Below are 22,445 nucleotides of genomic sequence, written 5' to 3'. Positions count from 1 at the left end.
ACGGTCTTTTAAATAGTAGGCCTGGGCTATGTCCCGAGTTAATAAAGTCATTTGTGAACTCAGCTGATCAGAGGGGCGGGACGTAGCACAGTGGTAAAGCACTCGCTTGATGCACAGTCGGTTTGGGATCGATCCCCGTCGGTGGGCCCATTGGGTTATTTCTCGTTCCAGCCAGTGCACCACGACTGGTATATCAAAGGCCGTGGTATGTGCTATCCTGTCTGTAGGATGGTGCATATAAAAGATCCCTTGCTACTAATGGATTTCTGCTCATTAGGAAGGACGGAAGGAAGTCAATGTTTTATTTAACGATGCACTCAACACATTTTATGTACGGTTATATGGCGTCAGATATATGGTTAAGAACCACACAGATATTGAAAGAGGAAATCCGCTGTTGCCACTTCATGGGCTACTCTTTTCGTTTAGCAGCAAGGAATCTTTTATATGCACCATCCCATAGACAGTGTAGTACATACCACGGCCTTTGATATGCCAGTCGTGGTGCACTGGCTGGAATGAGAAATAGTCCAATGGACCCACCGACGGGGATCGATCCCAGACCAACCGCGCATCTAGCGAGCGCTTTACCACTGGGCTACATCCCACCCACTCTGCTGATTACGTAGCGACCAGTTTTCGTTTTGGATGATATTTGTAAACATGTTGCTATTGTTGTTATTCTCTCTACAGTTTTCGTTTTGGATGATATTTGTAAACATGTTGCTATTGTTGTTGTTATCTCTACAGTTTTCGTTTTGGATGATATTTGTAAACATGTTGCTATTGTTGTTGTTATCTCTACAGTTTTCGTTTTGGATGATATTTGTAAACATGTTGCTATTGTTGTTGTTATCTCTACAGTTTTCGTTTTGGATGATATTTGTAAACATGTTGCTATTGTTGTTGTTCTCTCTACAGTTTTCGTTTTGGATGATATTTGTAAACATGTTGCTATTGTTGTTATTATCTCTACAGTTTTCGTTTTGGATGATATTTGTAAACATGTTGCTATTGTTGTTATTATCTCTACAGCGTACCTTCTAGTGTTCATAGGATTAAGTCAGCCTTTTTTCAATAGCATAGATGTTGACTTATGTTTTATTTAACGACACCATTAGAACATATTGATTTATTAATCATTAGCTAATGGATGTCAAATATTTGGTAATTTTGACAGAATTGTAATCCGCTACATTTTTCCATTAGTAGCAAGGGACCTTTTATATGCACCATCCCACATACAAGCTAGTGCATACCGTGGCCTTTGACATACTAGTCTTGGTGCACTGGGTGGAACGAAAAATAACTCAACAGGGATCGATCCTAGACCGATCGCGCATCAAGCGAGCGCTTTACAACTGGGCTACGTCCCGCACACGTTTTTGGTATTAAATGCATCGAGTACACGAAGTGCGTATTCAAACTGCTAAAAAAAACCTGTGAAATACCAAATTGTTCCCTGCATTAATCAACAAAGAGCCTCAGACATGAAGTCTATGCTATTTAAAACTGCCATATTCGTCTTCCCCTCCCTCACCTCCCCAAACCATATCTTGATATATTACACTGTGTATATGCTCTAAAAACTAAAAAAAAGTTATGAAAAATTATGACATTTGGTAGCCATTTTGAATACATTAGTTCTGAATATAAAACGTGGCCGTAGAGCAAATATTCAGCTGCATTCGTGTTCAGCATTGAAATTGCTAGGTACAAACATTTCACCTGGATTTGACCTTGCCTAGTGTTGAATTTGTACATAGTTAGATGACACCGTGCTGTAGACGTTTTCATCACTTCATGACTGGAATATGAAAGTCGTATGCTAGGTGCTGTCTTGTCCGCAAGGATGTTGAATTGAAAGAAACCTTGCTGTTATTGTATATGGTGCCACCAACAATACATATCCTGAGGAATTATACATGGATATTCACACGAATGGTGAAACCCGCTTTCGGCAATGTTTGCTATATATTACCATCTGTCTGTCTGTCTGTCTGTCTGTCTGTCTCTCTCTCTCTCTCTCTCTCTCTCTCTCTCTCTCTCTCTCTCTCTCTCTCTCTCTCTCTCTCTCTCTCTCTCTCTCTCTCTCTCTCTCTCTCTCTCTCTCTCTCTCTCTCTCTCTCTCTCTCTCTCTCTCTCTCTCTCTCTCTCTCTCTCTCTCTCTTATACATAAACAGTACATACACATTATGTGACATATACTTATATATTTACATAATATACACACCAATATGTCATAGTTCAATGACGTTTTGCAATGGACAATTCATGAAGAAGAGCACAATATTACGAATTATGACAGGGGAACAGAAACAAGGGAGAGGAAGGATAAAGAGGAGGAAATAATAGTTTGTATCCCAATGATGAGTATTTCAACGGTGTAAGATAAGTATACTAGTACTTGGGTTATTTGACGAACTACAATGGGTTTGCAAAAATAAAGAAAATAACGCCTTTAAATGATTAAGATTGTAAATGATCCCATTTACTTGTGAACTGGGTCTTCTTTTTCTGACGATATGAATTTTTCAATATTTGTGTAATACATTATTATATTCTCAACTTCAATAACATTTAGAGAATGATTTTTATATTTATAACTATTAATGTACCGTATCACTATTAAAATAGATGGTTTAATAAAATATTTAAGTTTAGACCTCCAAGTAGTATAAAACAGATATCTAGATTCAAGGTAGTATCTGTTTTGATCTCAAACCAGTCTTTAAGGTTTATCCACAATTGTCTTGTATGATAACGAGTGAAGAATAAGTGCATAGATTACCTGATTGTATGCCACATTTATTCAAGTAAGTAAAAGTATAAGTTTAAATTGAAAATTATGCGTCTTAGTGTCCATGGTAGTTTTTCGTATAAGTTTAAAGCATTGTGATAACATGGTTTCGGTGATTGTTGTGTTGAGGTTTTGGGACCATTTGTGATAAATGTTTTCTAAAGAGCACTGAATATGTGTAATATAAATATTGTATATAAATATGTTATCAGTATTGTTTTGTATTTTTGTCATTAGTGGATCATTTTCAGCTATTTCCATATTTAATCTATGTCCTTTTATTCTACGAAGCCAATATTTTAGAATATAGTTAATTAGTCTAACATATAATAAATGATTGCCATTTAGGTTGAATTGTTAATGTACCGAAGTGAATCGTTGGAGTTCACCATTAGCAGTAAGTACGCATTTTATTTGTTTTAAGCCTTGATTCTGCCAATTTAGAAACATAACAAAATCATAGACAGCTTGATTGACCACCTCCGATATAAACTCCTGGCTACACCAGCACCTAGGCCTTAAAGATAGTATGAAATAATACAAAAATTATTTGACCATGTATTGTAAACCGTACAGTAAGCATTTACAAAAGAACATTTCAAACAGAGCATTTGTGATGGACAGATTTGCATGACATTCATAATGTGTTTTTGCCTATTACCACTTGCCGTTGTGATAACCGTGTCGCTTCGAAAGTTCGTTGTGTTTTGTTGTGTGTGGGTTTTTTTTTTTTTTTTTTTTTTTTTTGGGGGGGGGGTTTTGGGGGGGGTGCGGTGGGGGTGGGTTGTAAACAATATTTATTGACATTTGTTATAAAGTTAGGGATTGACCAACAGGCGATGCCTATATTAGGGTCTCTCCCTATTCCGTTTTGAAGAATTCCATGGTAAGCTAGTCGTCCGGATTTTCCGTTTTCGTTGACACGAATATCCAGGCATTTCTGTTTGTCCATCTGTTCTATAAGTTTTATTTCTGTCAAATCTTGATTAGAAAAAGTATTTTTTTACAAGACTGTGCTCCACTCAAGTATACTTGGTTCAGTTGTACTTGGCTGTAAAGTCGTGTAGATTGTGTTGTAGTCGCTTCGATGTAGAGCCAGGTACATTTCAATAGGTTGGGGTAGATCTAGATACTAGATATACTCATAGATTAGATGATATAGAATTGAAATACGTTGTGGCCATCAGCACTCTCAGATCTGTCATCTATCTTGGTGTACTCCATTGGCTGTAGAATTGGGTAGATTTTGCTTTCCGATCTTCACCAATTAACACTTTAGTTGTTTTCCTTTTCTTATTTTGCTGACGAATGAAAGTTGAAGGAACAGTAGTCACATGTTGGTGGTGTTTCTGTTTGCCCTTCCAAATGAAACATTGTTTAACAACGTGGTAACACAGATAATAGAGGTCTCAGCCATTGGGTGAATGACACACAGGTCCCCCGATAGAGTTGACATTGCGACTGAGAACCTCAAGGGTTAGGATCAGCTCTTGGGTGAATGACACGCAGGTCCCTCGATAGTGTTGACATTGCGACCGAGAACCTCAAGGGTTAGGATCAGCTCTTGGGTGAATGACACACAGGTCCTCCGATAGAGTTCACATTGCGACTGAGAACCTCAAGGGTTAGGATCAGCTCTTGGGTGAATGACACACAGGTTTCCCGATAGAGTTGACATTGCGACTGAGAACCTCAAGGATTAGGATCAGCTCTTGGGTGAATGACACACAGGTCTCCCGATAGAGTTGACATTGCGACTGAGAACCTCAAGGGTTAGGATCAGCTCTTGCGTGAATGACACACAGGTCTCCCGATAGAGTTGACATTGCGACTGAGAACCTCAAGGGTTAGGATCAGCTCTTGCGTGAATGACACACAGGTCTCCCGATAGAGTTGACATTGCGACTGAGAACCTCAAGTGTACAGCAGAGCTGTCCTCCTTGGGTCTTCCCTTGAGTCTCTCATTGGGTCTGCCTTTAGGTCTCTCTTTCATGGGTCAATTATCCCTATTTATAACATACATACTAAACACTAATCCATAAAATATATAGTTGTCCTGGTGTACTCGTTAAGACGTGACAATAATTAAAAAACGTTGTGTCTTTGATTGCTCGTAACATATCCCATTAGTGCTTGACACCAATCGGTCTGATTGGCAGGTTGCTAACTCAGTAGATACCACAGAACAGAACAGAACTTTATTACGCTCAGGCCGTTACACAGCGGCATATGAGGAACATGATATATAAACTGTAGTGACAAGATAGGGTTTACAGGAGACAATAGTACAATAGTAGTAATACAAATGCAATAAAGTAATAAAAACAATAGTATAATACAAATACAATTGAATAATAAAGACAATAATATAATACAAATGGAGTAAAGAGTGATGTAATCTTAATAAAGCACACGCTCTCTCTCTCTCTCTCTCTCTCTCTCTCTCTCTCTCTCTCTCTCTCTCTCTCTCTCTCTCTCTCTCTCTCTCTCTCGCACACACACACACATGCGCGCGCACACATACATGTAGATATATGTATAATTGGGCAGTAATAGCCATTGTAAATAATTTATATATATAGACTAGTGTTGTTTAGGATTTACTGCATTTAACAATAATTTCTTTTATTCATTTACATAATTTCTTCAGAACACATTAATTGTTTAAATTCCAGTCTACTTGGGTTTTTTAAATAATAATATGGCTTAAGTGAATGTTAGTGAAATAAGTACATGTCAATAAATAGTGAAATTCGTCTTCAATATTATTGTTACACAATGTGCACGTTCGACTTTCTAATGGGGTGTTATTCCAGCGTCCTATTTCCACTGGTAAGTAGGGGTTATATGTTCTATACTTGAGTACTATAGCCCAGGATGTTTGTGGTAATATAATAAGATAGTTTTATAATCTAAGGTTTTGTTTAATTATAGTGTACGTTTTACCTCTTGATGATAAAGCTAGGTTTTTATTCCAGTCGTTTTAACAGGTTACGGTAGATGTCAGGTTACCAATTAACCAATTCTAATTAATGTATGTGTACAAATAAATACATAAACTGTATTGTTATAAAGTTAAAATTATAGCACTGTGACAATATTCTGAAAATATGATTTAAACTTTGTTATATGCAAATGATAAATGTCACCACGCAAATCCATTTTGTGTTATTTTGTAACGGCGAACTGTGACAGACGGTCGTGTGTGTAGAAATAAGTCATCGAAAAAAGTCATCAAAACAAAATGGAGCTGGTCAACAGGCTTAGCCTATATTAACACCTCTCCCTACAATTACAAGCAGATGCATATTAAAATACAAGATACTTAGACTTCAATCTGATTAAAATCAGCTCCACTCGTATTAGACCAGTAGAGCTGATTTCAATCAGATTGACATAAATGAAGATTGGCATAGACATATTGACATAGACAAAGACTGACACAGACACAGATTGACATAGACACAGACTGACATAGACCTATTGACATAGACAAAGACTGACATAGACACAGATTGACATAGACAAAGACTGATATAGACACAGATTGACATAGACAGATTGACACAAACAAAGACTGACATAGACACAGATTGACATAGATGAAGACTGACATAGACATATTGACACAGACAAAGACTGACATAGACACAGATTGACATAGATGACGATTGGCATAGACATATTGACATAGACAAAGACTGACATGGACACATATTGACATAGATGAAGATTGACATAGACATAATGACATAGACAAAGACTAACATAGACACAGATTGACACAGATGAAGATTGACATAGACATGTTGACATAGACAAAGACTGACATAGACACAGATTGACATAGATGAAGATTGACATAGACATATTGACAAAGACAAAGACTGACATAGACATATTGACACAGACAGAGACTGACATAGACACAGATTGACAAAGAGGAAGAAAACGAGAAGGGGTAGAGAAGGGGCGAGTATAGTGAGTACAAAACTGCATACTAGTAACTTGTACAGTTTTATTGGGTGATGTTTAACATGGAATTTATGTGCTAACTTTAGCAAAAACATTTAGCAGCAGTTATGAATTTTAAAGGAGATTTTTGAATACCGAAATGACAGAGGTTTTTTTTTTGTGTGCTAAATTAACAAATTTTTCTGTACATTTTAATATGGACGATCAAGAAGATTTTAATTTTAAAGGTCCACATTTATCAAAAACGTAATTCACTATTGTTTGGTATCTACGTATACCTTTTACAATATATATGAAGTATCAATAATTTTTTTTTTTTTAAATGTACCCGTTTTTAATATATTGACAATACAGAGTCGCGTTTTTTCCATCGCTTGCCAAAACACTTGTCGACTCCAAGAGCTAAGTCACGTGACCCCGTGATGCGCTAACCGGCATAACATGAAAGCGTGATTCGCGGCCTTTCAGACATTTTAGTGGGAAGGTGGAACACGTGTATTTTTAAAACGCGAAAATTTTATTCTGTTGAATTGAATTGTATGGATGGAATATTCTTTTGGAGATAGTTCTCAAATGTAAAATATGGTGAACCATTGTTTAGTGTTTGGATGTATCAAAGCAGCAGTTTTTCCGAAATTTAAACAGACCGACAACCAGAGGGTTTGCATGGAAGTGGTTCTTAAACAGAACCCGTGCGTAATGGAAATGACCATCACGATGGGATAGGATCTGCAGTGACCACTTAATCCTTGGGGGTTACGACAATTATTTAAGGTGGTCGATAAATATGACACCTTTTTTTTTTAAAACATATCTGTTCCAAGCCTGTGTCCCCACCGGCACATGTTCTACGATTGCGCAAGAAACCACGACGAGCACGAGCTAAGCTAGAGCTCAAAAGGGTGAGGGGGAGGATGCGGGGAGGGTACCAGAGCAGGAGCGGCAGCGTAAAATATAGTGGTACTGCTCGAAGTTGTCAGACTCGTCTTTCAAATTCAATTGAGAAGGACATTTTTACAGATACAACAAATATAACCCACAAAAGTGCCTCTTTGAAACGTGTTACTGCCATGCGCCGTCCCTGCAATAGCGTAGGGAGGGGCCCACGGGAACACGCCCCCACCCCCATCATTTAAAAAAAAACTATTAAATTTTATAAAAATCATACATACACATGCATATACATAGTGTGGGTCCCCCCACCCCACCCCACCCCCCAATCCCCATATAAAATCCTGCCTACGCCAGTGGAAGGTACCAAGCCTAGAACGATAAAAAAATCCCCCAAGAACAACAACAACAACAACAACAACAAAAAACAACAACAAAAAAAACACCTCCAGAAACATTTAACACAGAAACAAAGACATTTTTTCTATTTATTGGACATTACAAACATGGATGATGATGAGATGAATGGTGAAGCCGCAGTATTTCCATTTCAGTATGGGACTACTTGACTCGGTATCACCCGAGCCCGGAGTACACGGAACCTGCAGTGCATGCCGGGTAATCATCCATGTGGGGTCATACCCTCGGGAGACACACCCATTTATTATTACAAGTATCTTGGTCTAGATGTGTTTATTTTGGTATCATTAGATTAAAATCAGCTTTTGTGAATATTTATCAAAGTGTTTATATTTTAAGCTATTTTAAGGGGAAATAAACCAAGGATTATCTTGAAGGACTACTTTCAACGTTATTTGTTATTTGTGGTTGTGTCTGTGACAGTGTGGGGGATGACTGCCCATGGAATCAAGCTAGATACGACTGGCTGCCTGGCCGTCTGTAGTCGTAACGAATATCAGAAGAAAATAAATATTGTCACGGTACCGTTGGTAGACTTTCATACCTGTGAAAAAACGAGGTATTGTCAAGAGTTTCATAGTTGAATTCAGACCCGTGATAACGCTGTATTTGCATTGAGATCAACGCAAGTGTTTTATTACACGACCAGCTTCCAGGTACCGCCCTCACTGAACCGCCATTCGGGCTACCATACGATGGAGGAAGGGGCACCTGCGACATCCGCAGACGGGAGAACAGCCCCTACAGATACTTGGCCACCACCCATCACAGCGGCCAATTTAGACAGGTTCACATCAAAAGAGGAGCACCCAACCAGATTCTCCACAAGGCTTTGCGCAGGGTCTTCGATCGCCACTACCTGAGCGCCGTAAAACTGTACGAGATTCTCCACAAGGCTTTGCGCAGGGTTTTCGATCAGCACTACCTAAGAGCCGTAAAACTGTACGAGATTCTCCACAAGGCTTTGCGCAGGGTCTTCGATCGCCACTACCTGAGCGCCGTAAAACTGTACGAGATTCTCCACAAGGCTTTGCGCAGGGTCTTCGATCGCCACTACCTGAGCGCCGTAAAACTGTACGAGATTCTCCACAAGGCTTTGCGCAGGGTCTTCGATCGCCACTACCTGAGCGCCGTAAAACTGTACGAGATTCTCCACAAGGCTTTGCGCAGGGTCTTAGATCGTCACTACCTGAGCGCCGTAAAACTGTCTTCAACAGCTTCACCAACTTCGACGCCAAACCGCAACCCTGACAGCCCTTTTCAGGGCTACCCGGTACTCCAACAACTTAGGTTCCTATAGGTCGGTACGTTTAAGATAAATTAAAAAATCCGACACCCTTTATCTTCGGCTGAACCGTTCAAAATTAGCGTTCAATCACCATAATACTTTCGGACGTAAGGCAAACAAATTACTTTCAACTTTTCGGCCTAATTTTTCCGCCTTCCGCCTTGCCTTACCTCGCTACCGACAACCAGTCTTCTGCGGTACTTCAGTGCTTAAGTCGTAAACGGGAATCCCGCCTTCCCCGCCTTCCCCGCCCCCCCCCCCCCCCTGTCTTGGACGAAAGGGCTTGCTTCGCAAGAACTTGCGCCCACGACAGGCGTGCGCTACAACGGCTTGCTCTGAATGTGCACGTTAAACATATTTCCGTTCCGTTCCGCTTCGCAACATGATAATAAAATCTGTTGTTTTAGGCTGTGGTCTGAATTAGACGGAAGGATATTGAAATGCTTTGATTGCTGGCTAACAGACGTTTAAAAAAGTAATAGTTTCTGTTTTAAGAATATTAAACTGGATACTAATTTACGGTATGTGGAATTGTGTACACGTTATTTGTGTTTCTTGCATGTCTTTTGTCGCTCAGTGTATACTGGTATTATCATCATTCAATTCGCCAGCGAGTCACGCACCCATAACACGGTTTTGTTGGGTAATTGGATGTAAACACGAACACATATAATGCCATCATTATTCTCTGGAAGCTCGCGGATAGTGCTCTTTTATGTTGTCTTTTGACGTCAGCAGTCGCCATTATTGACTTGGTTCTTAGAAGATTTATTAATTTTATAAAAAGATATATTTTTCGATTTCTGAAGACGGAGAAGCAAATATCCATTATACTTATTAAAATTCCTACAGGAACTGAACTGTTTTCAAGTTACGACAACCCCCCCCCCCCCCCTACTTTCGTGTGTTTAACGACACCACTAGAGCACATTGATTTAGTAATTTTGACATACAGTCTTAAAGAAGTTTGTTTTGTTTAACGACACCACTAGATCACATTGATTTAGTAATTTTGACATACAGTCTTAAAGAAGTTTGTTTTGTTTAACGACACCACTAGAACACATTGATTTAGTAATCATCGGTTATTGCATGTCAGACATATAGTCTTAGAGAGGAAACCCGCTACATGTTTCCATTAGTAGCAATCCCACAGACAGGATATCACATACGACAGTGTTTGATATACTAGTTGTGGTGCACTGTTTGGAACGAGAAATAGCCCAATGGGTCCACCGAAGGGGATCGATCCCACGCCGACCGAGCATCAGGCGAGCGCTTAGAAACAAAACAAACAAAAACAACAACAAAATAACACACATACGCACTATGAATCAATACCTTAATGGTTAAACTGAAATATAAGACGTTTGGTGAAATTCTGGATAGTCAGTTGAAAAGACATTGTGAATTGCATTTCTCTATATTGGGCAACTGAGCTGGAGATCCGTGGACTGAAATACTGATATACAGCTTATTGTTTTAATCAGTTCCTATGTCGTACACATTGTTTGTAGTTTTAGAGAAAACACCCGATATTGTCACAATTGCTACTATTGAGCAAGGATCGGAAATAATGTTTGTTCGAGACACCGCATCGCGATGGTTCTTCAAATCTATGAAATATCTAGCATGTAATAAAGGTAGTCGCTATCAGTCTCGATATACACTTTCCCTGGAGCAACACAGTATATGTCATGTTGTATATTATTGGTATAGCCTTGTTGTACCGGGAAAGTATCCCCTGGGTGCACGGATTATGATCGACCACACCAGCGAACCAGCGCCAATCTGGCTGGTGTTTTCCACGACAGTATGATCAATGACATTTCTTGATTCAGAATCTAAGACAAACGTCAATAACAGCGGTGTTGCGCTTTTTGTTTTAATAAGCGTGACATTTTTAAAGGGAGAGCACAGAATGTGGAGTGATGTGAGGTAGTCAGCTGCAGTACCTTGAGGAGATTACAGACAGCGGGACTCATCTCCAAACTGACTTACACACACAAAGGCTGGGAGCCGTTCCGCTAACATTGACCGTTTAAAAAATAATGCGCATCTTCGGAAAATGTATTCTCAAATGTCGATTAACGGATTGTGCAAACATGGATTAATTTTATTTCTGGGAGTTGTGTTTGATTCTAATGACTGTAGGTGACAACATATTTTACCTTTGATAAATTGAAATAAGTGCTTCTAGTTTCGTGTTGACATGCCGAGTTTCTGGGATGTGTTTATGCCATACTCCTGTTATTTACTAATGACTTGCTTCTCAGTGTCTGGTCATTAGTGGTGCTCTATTTCTGCACTGTCTATAACTCATAGCTCTAATCTTTGGTGATAACTTGTTGCTTTATTTGTGAACGGTCTATAACATATAGCTACACTTGTGGTAATAACTGAACGGTCTATAACATATAGCTACACTTGTGGTAATAAATGAACGGTCTGTAACATACAGCTAAACTTGTGGTAATAACTGAACTGTCTGTAACATATAGCTACACTTGTGGTAATAACTGAACGGTCTATAACATATAGCTACACTTGTGGTAATAAATGAACTGTCTATAACATATAGCTAAACTTGTGGTAATAACTGAACGGTCTATAACATATAGCTACACTTGTGGTAATAAATGAACTGTCTATAACATATAGCTACACTTGTGGTAATAACTGAACGGTCTATAACATATAGCTACACTTGTGGTAATAAATGAACGGTCTGTAACATACAGCTAAACTTGTGGTAATAACTGAACTGTCTGTAACATATAGCTACACTTGTGGTAATAACTGAACGGTCTATAACATATAGCTAAACTTGTGGTAATAACTGAACTGTCTATAACATATAGCTAAACTTGTGGTAATAACTGAACGGTCTATAACATATAGCTAAACTTGTGGTAATAACTAAACTGTCTATAACATATAGCTAAACTTGTGGTAATAACTAAACTGTCTATAACTCATAACTCTAATTTGTTGATAACGTGTTGCTTTATTTGTGCACTGTTTATAACATATTGCTGTAATTCGTTGATTAATGGTACCTTATTTATGCACTGTCAGTAATATATAGCTCAGATGTGTGTGAAACTAAACTATCTATAATGTGGTGATAACGTAGTACCTTATTTATGCACTGTCAGTAATATTTAGTTTCACACACATCTGAGCTATATATTACTATCTATAATGTGGTGATAACGTAGTACCTTATTTATGCACTGTCAGTAATATATAGTTCAGATGTGTGTGAAACTAAACTATCTATAATGTGGTGATAACGTAGTACCTTATTTATGCACTGTCAGTAATATATAGTTCAGATGTGTGTGAAACTAAACTATCTATAATGTGGTGATAACGTAGTACCTTATTTATGCACTGTCAGTAATATATAGCTCAGATGTGTGTGAAACTAAACTATCTATAATGTGGTGATAACGTAGTACCTTATTTATGCACTGTGCACAACGTATAACTCTTAATTCGATGATTACTTGTTACTTCATTTCGGATTACTGTGTATAACATATGGCTCAAGGTTAGTGACGGATTGGTAGGTTTTTCTCATCAGTGTATATAACATATGACTTGTTCGGTGATGTTTCATTGTTATTTTCAAGGTTCATGTCAAGTGGGTTGTCATAAGCTATGACAGTATTGTAATTATATCACTGTGCTTCAATTACAACCAGAATATATTTTGATATTTCCTCCGAGGGTTCGAACTAAGGATCTTATGTGTGATAACCACTGAACTAAGAAGGAGCTTTGCACCAGCTACGACCACTAACGCAATTTTGCAAATACCAAAAGAAAAACGAATTTTGTTTGTGTAAGCCATTATTAATACCATTATAATATCTCTCTACCGACTAACAGGAAAAGAATAATTGCATGTAGCTGCTGCGATAAAAGCTCTTCATAGCTACACTATTACATTATCTCAGTTTTACTATTTTAACACGATAACGATTTTTGGTGGCAGCATGCCGTCATTGTGCTTTATGATGATTACAGAAATCTAGTTCAGTCTGAGATGTGATTCCTCACAAAGACATGCCCTGGACAGAGAGTTATGAACAGCACCAGCGCACACAGTTCTAACAGTGCACGGAATGTCTTGTATTCTTTATGGCTTCCATCGGTCTTAGTGGCGTTTGCGATGGTGTTGTTTCTAGCATTCTCGTTCTGGCGTCACCATCGCAGGGTGGTGAAGAAACGGACAGCCTGCTTGGACTACGCATTACTAAATCTAGACATCAAACGCCCACGGATATCGTCGAGCCTCTGCAATACTTACTCCATGCCCTTGGATTACTTGAAGCGATCTCTGAGGCTTGATTACCCTGATTTCAATACGGGTCCGGGATACAAAGCAAGACGTCTGTCCGAACTAAAGTTAAACGTAGCTGACACCAACGAACACGGCACTGATTTTATTTTCTCGTTTACGAATAATGCATACGAGGCAGATTCGTCCGATGATTTGGTAAATGATTCTGCATCAAAATCTGCCCAAGCAGATGGCAAAAAGCATCAGATTAAGAAAACAGTTGGCGTAGTGTCTAATATATTTTCCTTTTTGAAATCTGCGAAAACCAAGCTGAGCGTTATCAGAGAAGTTCACAGTGAAGAGAAAGATCAAAAGGCGAAGGCTTTGTCAAAGTCTCGCTCTGCAGATGCTTACGTGCTGGGTTTTGATAAAAAGAGTAAGCTTGTAACACCTAAAGCAGGGCTTCATTCCAGTCTGGACCTCCAGCTCGCTGGATTACCTAGGGAACAGTTTATTCGTGACATATTTCATTCCAAGTGCGTCCGCGATTCTAGCTATATTTGTAAATTACATGTCATTCCTGATTTAAACTGCACTCTTGACTCAAGTCCAAACAATGCGGCAAATCATGTTGATAACTGGAACTCAAAACCTGACTCCAATCACGTTTATTATTCAAATATCCACGAGTCAAACTTGATTCGTGAACCAAGCAATGTTTATGGCCAAGAAAGTACCCACGGTTCAAAGACGATTCGTAACTCCATTCATAGCTTTGAGACAAGTGATATTAATGATTCAAGTCTCGCATCAGACACAAACGACGTAACTGGCTTTAGAACCTGTCAGTCCGTTGAAGAATATCCTGTTGACGCTGATATCGCTTCTAATGCAGCAGCTGAGAGCTCTGACTCACATGCCGACAGTTCTACTATATCTCGTCACAGAAGGGAACAGTTTATTGTGAACACACCGCAGACAGAATCTCGAGGGCGGAGGGCGTGGGGTGTGCTAAAACGTGATGCACTCAGCAATAAGATACCAACATGCGGAATAATACAGCTGACGTTTTCGGGCTTGTGCTGCCATGAGGATATGCACAGAGGCGCCACAGATTCAAATAAAGGCAATAGTTCTTCGAACATCCCAAACGATATTCATACAAATAATTGTAAGCACATTCCACAAAGTAATACAAGTAGTAGATACAGCAACTGCTCAAACGTTTTTAATAACACTATTTCGAGACACTTTCACAGTAACTCAAATGTGCATTCCGAACAAGATATTGGGTCTTGCAGATGTGATATATGTCAGCTAAACGGAGAGTTAGGGGCTACTAATATGTCAGAGTTTACCAGAGATAGTCTGCGCAAAGATATATATTATTATGTGTCATCATGGAAACATTTAAACAGAAGAAATGATGTCTGTACTAATTCTGGGCAGGATAGAAAGTCGTGTGGGTGTGAGTCGTGTCGAGCAAACAGAGGAACTGGTGCTCACGGTAGTTTAGAAACAGCTCCTGTGGGGATTAGTCCATGCAAGAATACATCTCACAGTGCCCCACCTTCTAAACATATCAACAGAGGAACTTATTTTCGAAATTCCAAGGCATTGTGGTCTAACTGGCTGAATACGGGAAAACGTAGAACTTTGGTTAGAATGAAGGAATGTGGTAGTAACCATAGTAACGCAAACGGAATGGAAAGCTCTGAAGTAAATACAAACATGGAGATAAGCAGATCTCTGAATTCAACGCCTGTTAGCAAAATGAGTGCGCGTTCTCATGATGTGTTTGAAAAAGAAGACTGGCTTTCTTGTGGTCGAGACATGTCTGATAGAGATGACAAAGGTTTGTTTATTTCAATGTCTGCGTTTGTTATTGTTCATAGACAGCTCATATTTGTCGTTCCAGCCAGTGCACCATAACTGGCATCAAAGATCGTGGTATGTGCTATCCTGTTTGGTATGATTCATATAAAAGATCCCTTGCCACAAATGGAAAAAGTTACCTGTCATGGACGGAGGAGCCGCGTAAGTCGACACCTGCGTCCATGACAGACGTGGGCTACAATGTAGCGCGTTTCCATGACAGACGTGGGCTACAACAATGTAGCGCGTTTCCATGACAGACGTGGGCTACAATGTAGCGCGTTTCCATGACAGACGTGGGCTACAACAATGTAGCGCGTTTCCATGACAGACGTGGGCTACAATGTAGCGCGTTTCCATGACAGACGTGGGCTACAACAATGTAGCGCGTTTCCATGACAGACGTGGGCTACAATGTAGCGCGTTTCCATGACAGACGTGGGCTACAACAATGTAGCGCGTTTCCATGACAGACGTGGGCTACAACAATGTAGCGCGTTTCCATGACAGACGTGGGCTACAACAATGTAGCGCGTTTCCATGACAGACGTGGGCTACAATGTAGCGCGTTTCCATGACAGACGTGGGCTACAACAATGTAGCGCGTTTCTTTCTAAGACTATATGATAAAAATTACTAAACGTTTGACGTCCAACAACCGATGATCAGTAAATCAATGTGCTCTAGTGGTGTTGTTAAACAAAATAAATTTTAACTTCGGCAAGGCGCGCAATAGACAGAAATACTGGGCCAAATTTAGCAGGTGTATTTATTCCTTAGACACGTGTACCTGTAACTCGCACAAACACTAGTGTGTGTTTAGTACTTTTTAATAAACAAATTACACAAGCCGTATTTCGTCCAAAACTTTAAAGTTCAAACTCAGCATTTCAGCAATGTCAAATTAAGATAGATTAAGATTAAGGTAGATTACACTTGCTAACTAAACCGTCGCGTCGGCGTGATCGGTTATTGCCGACTGATAAGCCGGACACACATTTGTGCGATTCCTTTGCACAATATATGTCGTACTATGAAATAGGATCGAAACAGCCGATGTCGCAATTGTGTTTCGATTCTTGTCGGAGTAGCGGCTATCGTACGATGGAATCCACGTCGGTAGAAAGTCTGACATGTCAAATTTTGCCTCCGACAACACCCACCCGTTGACTGATGAAATCAACCTATCTATAGACATTTGACTGGTCGATTGTGCAGACCTTTCCTTGACTTTAATCGAGAACACACACACACACACACACACACACACACACACACACACACACCACCTCTCTCTCTCTCTCTCTCTCTCTCTCTCTCTCTCTCTCTCTCTCTCTCTCTCTCTCTCTGTCAAACCCGATGGCCGTTTTCTTGATTGTGTTGAAATATTGTTTATCTGTTCTCACCATGGTGTTAAAATTAATTACATAATTATGTTTTCCAAACAAGTAATTAAATAAATTTATGTTTATGTAACTGAAAAGACAAAGGTATTACTTTCGTACCAATAAACAATCAGTCAACAAAAAAATAGCACCTGATAGTTAATTTGTGGAATGTGACCCAGAATTCACGTGTTTGTATTGCCTCTGAGGGAGGGATTTAACTTAGTCGGTTGAGTGCTCGCTTGAGGAGCTTACGTCGTAGGATCGAAACACCGTGGTGGATAAATTCAACTGACTGAGTTTTCCGCATTCCAACTAGTGCACCACAACTGGTCAAAGGTCGCGGTATGTGCTTTCCTGTCTGTGGGAAAGTGAATATAAAAGATCCCTTGCTGCATTAGGAAATATTTAGACATCCAATAGCCGCAGGGCACCATCACTTTACATTCCTATTACAGATACGTGGTGTAGAAATATTTAGACATCCAATAGCCGCAGGGCACCATCACTTTACATTCCTATTACAGATACGTGCTGTAGAAATAGTTAGACATCCAATAGCCGCAGGGCACCATCACTTTACATTCCTATTACAGATACGTGCTGTAGAAATATTTAGACATCCAATAGCCGCAGGGCACCATCACTTTACATTCCTATTACAGATACGTGCTGTAGAAATATTTAGACATCCAATAGCCGCAGGGCACCATCACTTTACATTCCTATTACAGATACGTGCTGTAGAAATAGTTAGACATCCAATAGCCGCAGGGCACCATCACTTTACATTCCTATTACAGATACGTGCTGTAGAAACGGGACGGGACATAGCCCAGTAGTAAAACGCTCGCGTGATGCGCGGTTAGTCTGGGATCGATCACCGTCGGTGGGCCCAGTCTACAAACGAGGAGGCCCTGAACCTTTCTCAAAAGGCGGGGAATGGAGAGGGTGGTGGTAATTCCCTCAGTAACTGTCAAATATATATTTATGGCTCTAGCCAGTACACCTCGACTGGTATATCAAAGGCAGTGATATGTACTATCCTGTCTGTTGGATGGTCCATATAAAATATCCTTTGCTACTAATGGAAAAATGTAGCGGGTTTCCTCTCTAAGACTGTATGGCAAAATTACCAAATGTTTGACATCTAATAGCCGATGATTAATATATTAATGTGCTCTTGTACAGATACGTGGTATAGAAACGTTGATACATTAAACAGACGTACATCGTGAAATTCTATCGATGACATGAGTTTGACAAATAACAGATGGTGGTACATTAAACAGAAGTACATCGTGAAATTCTATCGATGACATGAGCTTGACAAATAACAGATGGTGGTACATTAAACAGAAGTACATCATGAAATTCTATCGATGACCTGAGCTTGACAAATAACAGATGGTGGTACATTAAACAGAAGTACATCATGAAATTCTATCGATGACATGAGTTTGACAAATAACAGATAGTGGTACATTAAACAGAAGTACATCGTGAAATTCTATCGATGACATGAGCTTGACAAATAACAGATGGTGGTACATTTGAACGTTTTCCTCAAGTCAGTGTAATTTTACATGAGAAGTATATGGAGCAAATTTCCGATAAAAATGTCGTTATTATATCCACAAAAGTTAAAATGTCATCATCAGTAAACAGCATAATAAGATGATTTTATTTTTCATATATTGAATTTCCATGTTTCATATTTTGTCATTTATTAATTTACTCCATTTTTTAAGTGAGACGTTGTTCATGAAGCGCTCGATATATTTCGATTTTTCACTGTTTAGTTCAAAATGTGTTCTTCTTTTGTTTCACAACTTCCTTATAAGTGTAAGTAAATAGGTTACTTAGAAACAGGTGGGTTTTTTTCATTATTTTCTTTTTACCTCCGCGCACTGGTTTCAAAGATCAATATTCGTTTTTACTCACAATGATTACTTACTCTTTAGCTTGTCAACGTCGTTTACCTTTTTATCGTATTCTGAAGTTTCTTCTTTCTTTTTCCTTTTTTTTCCCTTTATTTTTTTTTTTTTTTTCTTCTTTTTTTTTTCTTTTCGTTTCAAGTTATTGTCAATAAACTATTGCTGTATAGTTTTAAAGTATTATATTCTCCATTAACTATGTCCATTATTCATTCACCCTCAGTCTGTTAATTCATCCATCCATCCATCCCATCATCCATCCATCCATCCATCTCATCATCCATCCAGTCATCAATCCCATCATCCATCCATCCATCCATCCCATTATCCATCCAGTCATCAATCCACCTATTGATTGATTACTCATTCATTCACCAATCCATACATCATTCATCTATCCATTCATTCATCCATCCATCTCCATTCGTATATATATATATATATATATATATATATATATATATATATATATATATATATATATATATATATATATATATATATATAAGACATGGAGTAATCGTAATCGATTACAATCAATTACATATTTCCATGTAATCGTAATCGTAATCGATTACTCTGTTTGAGAATACCATGTAATCGTAATCGTAATCGATTACATTGCTAATGTAATCGTAATTTATGATTACTTCCGTGATTATTACACTAGGATTAAAGTTTCAAACTGTATGAACTTGCACCTTTTTTATGATTATATATTAGTCATTATTATAGCATCCTTCAATATACATGTATCTTTAAAGTAATAAAGTTATTACCTACTAGCAATGTAAACAAAGTATGTAAGTTTGGAAAATAGTTATACAAAATAATAAGAAGGCGTGAATCTATGGTTACTTAGCTTTAAATAGAGTTCTGTACACATATTGTCATATTCTCCTTAACTGTTTTATAACAACACCTTCCATTATGTCTGTAAATGGTTATATTATGTACCATATGCTATGTACACCTGTGGTAAGCTATAAAACTTCAAAGGAAATGAAGAAGGAAATCAATAAGTAAATTGAATATGACGTACATGAGCTTATGAAAACGTGCCTATTAACCAAAACTTTTTGATATGCTTGGTAACGACTCGAGTAACAGTGCTAGTAGTTGGGTTCAGCACTGAGCAATCAGTGTAGACAATAGAGCTGACTATAGTAGAACTATAATTTGACTTGGAAACGACCAAACTAATATCGAAAGAAACTAGGAGTCAGTTACACATTGCCTAATATATTGTTTTTTTTTATTAAAAGTTGTGACTTTTTTCCTGTGACGTTTTGTCCTGTATTTTATTTTTATGGCTTTTTACCTGTCAAGTGAATCAGGTAATTTACAAGTTGACTAAAATAATTGATTCTCCAGAAGTCACGTGGCAAGAAAGTGCTGGAACAAAATATTTTCTGAACCAGAAAAATATCCTATTCTTTTAGTCTTTCTTTTTTAATTTGTGGGTTATGTTACTAAAATTGTAACGATTGTAGTGATGCTTTGGAGGGAGGGACTATATATGTTAAATAGCTTATTGCTGTGTGTGGATTTGGCTGCCCAGTCAAGCTTACAGACAAGAGATTAATTTTGTGCGCTGTCCGTCTGCAGTCATTAAGACTAACAAAAGCAAAGAGTCTGCCACAATACAACCGATCGCATTTAACACTTTTGATGTATTGTCAAATGATCATAGTTGACAGCTCTGACCTTTGATAACTGTAAACTATAAGTCTTGTTTTATGTGACACTGAACTAGAGCAGTTCGGCGATTAAAGGGGCATGGTTTCTTTTAGCAGCTTGGAGATTAACACATATGTAACTACGTTTTGTCGTTAAATATAATAATATGTTTTAAATATTCATGTAATAAGTAAAGTTTGTTTTGTTTAACGACACTACTATAGTACATTGATTAATTAATTATGGACTACTGGATGTCAAACATTTGGTAAATTTGACACATACTCATCAGATGAAACCCGCTACATGTTTTCCATTGGCAGCAAGATAGCACATACCACGACCTTTGATATACCAGTCATGGTACACTGGTTGTAAGAGAAAAACTATAAGTTGAACTAGTCCACCGAGGGGTTTTGAAAATACAATTACATGTTTTAAATATAATATATGATGTAATAAATAATCTACAATTATCCATTATTTGTTCTTAATTAGTGAAATCAAATGAATAATTTCATGTTGGTAACATCACCTCAAAAATAGTTCATATTTGTGAAAATGTAATCATTATTGTAATCATGATTACTGGGCAGTGTAATCGCAATCATAATCGATTACTTTCATTTTCCTTGTAATCGTAATCGTAATCATGACATTCTTAAGTAATCGTAATCGTAATCGATTACTTTTGTTATGTAATCGCCCCATTATATATATATATATATATATATATATATATATATATATATATATATATATATATATATATATATATATATATGTAGGTAGGTATATGCATGCATGTCTGTGTGTGTATGTCTGTGTGTGCGTGTGTGTATGTCTGTGTGTGTATGTCTGTGTGTGTGTGTGTGTGTGTGTGTGTGTGTGTGTGTGTATGTCTGTGTGTGCGTGTGTGTGTACATGTATGTATTTTTCATTCTGGACTTTATATCTTTTCGGGCGAGATTTAGCTCAGTCCGTTGAGTGCTCACTTGAGGTCCTTACGTCACATGATCAAACGACCTCGGTGGATCCATTGAACTGATTAGGTTTTCTCGTTCCAACCAGTGCAACACAACTTTTCAAATGTCGTGGTATGTGCTTTCCTGTTTGTGGGAAAATGCATATAAAAGATCCTTTGCTGCATTAGGAAAAGTGTAGCGGGTTTCACCTGATGACTACGTTTCAGATTTACCAAATATTTGACGTCCAATAGCCGATCATTGATTAATCAATGTGCTCTACTGGTGTCGTTAAACAAAACAAACTTTATATATCTTTTCAGATCCTGTGATACGAACTTCTCCACGGTGGTCGCTTGGCAACACGAAGGTTCCAGCACAACAAAGTAGGGGCAGTATCTTCTGGACGGATGTAGATAGCGGACAACAGACAATGGTTTAATCGAGCAATCACAGTGTTCATTGTTTTTCTCTATTTAGATAATGTGTGTGCATCTTGTGTGTCTATGTATGTATTGTGTGTCTATGTATGTATTGTGTGTCTATGTATGCTGGGGTTTTTTATATGTGTATTGTGTGTCTATGTATGCGTTGTGTGTTTGTATGTGTATTGTGTGTCTATGTATGTATTGTGTGTCTATATGTGTATTGTGTGTCTATGTATGCGTTGTGTGTTTGTATGTGTATTGTGTGTCTATGTATGTATTGTGTGTCTATATGTGTATTGTGTGTCTATGTATGCGTTGTGTGTTTGTATGTGTATTGTGTGTCTATGTATGCGTTGTGTCTTTATATGTGTATTGTGTGTCTATGTATGTATTGTGTGTCTATGTATGTATTGTGTGTCTATGCATGCGTTGTTTGTTTATATGTGTATTGTGAGTCTATGTATGCGTTGTGTGTTTATATGTGTATTGTGTGACTTTGTAGGTATTGTG

At 38.2% G+C, this 22,445-nt stretch overlaps 1 protein-coding gene across 2 annotated transcripts in view; it reads left to right on the top strand.

Moving 5' to 3' along the window:
- LOC121387694 overlaps nt 1–22,118 on the top strand; it is a 33,460-nt gene extending 11,342 nt beyond the window's left edge. The window contains exons 2-3 of one of the 2 annotated variants that reach the window (XM_041518885.1): nt 3,149–3,197; nt 21,831–22,118. In XM_041518885.1, the coding sequence (XP_041374819.1) occupies nt 3,149–3,153 (5 nt within the window). In that variant the 3' untranslated portion in view covers nt 3,154–3,197; nt 21,831–22,118. The remainder of the gene's footprint in view (nt 1–3,148; nt 3,198–21,830) is intronic. The other variant, XM_041518884.1, reaches the window with a different exon arrangement.
- The last annotated feature ends 327 nt before the right edge of the window (nt 22,119–22,445 follow it).

The sequence above is a fragment of the Gigantopelta aegis genome, chromosome 13 (assembly GCF_016097555.1).
Source record: "Gigantopelta aegis isolate Gae_Host chromosome 13, Gae_host_genome, whole genome shotgun sequence".
NCBI lineage: Eukaryota > Metazoa > Mollusca > Gastropoda > Neomphalida > Peltospiridae > Gigantopelta > Gigantopelta aegis.
The sequence above is the reverse complement of the archived record's forward strand: the minus strand, read 5'-3'. Positions and strand labels throughout refer to the sequence as shown.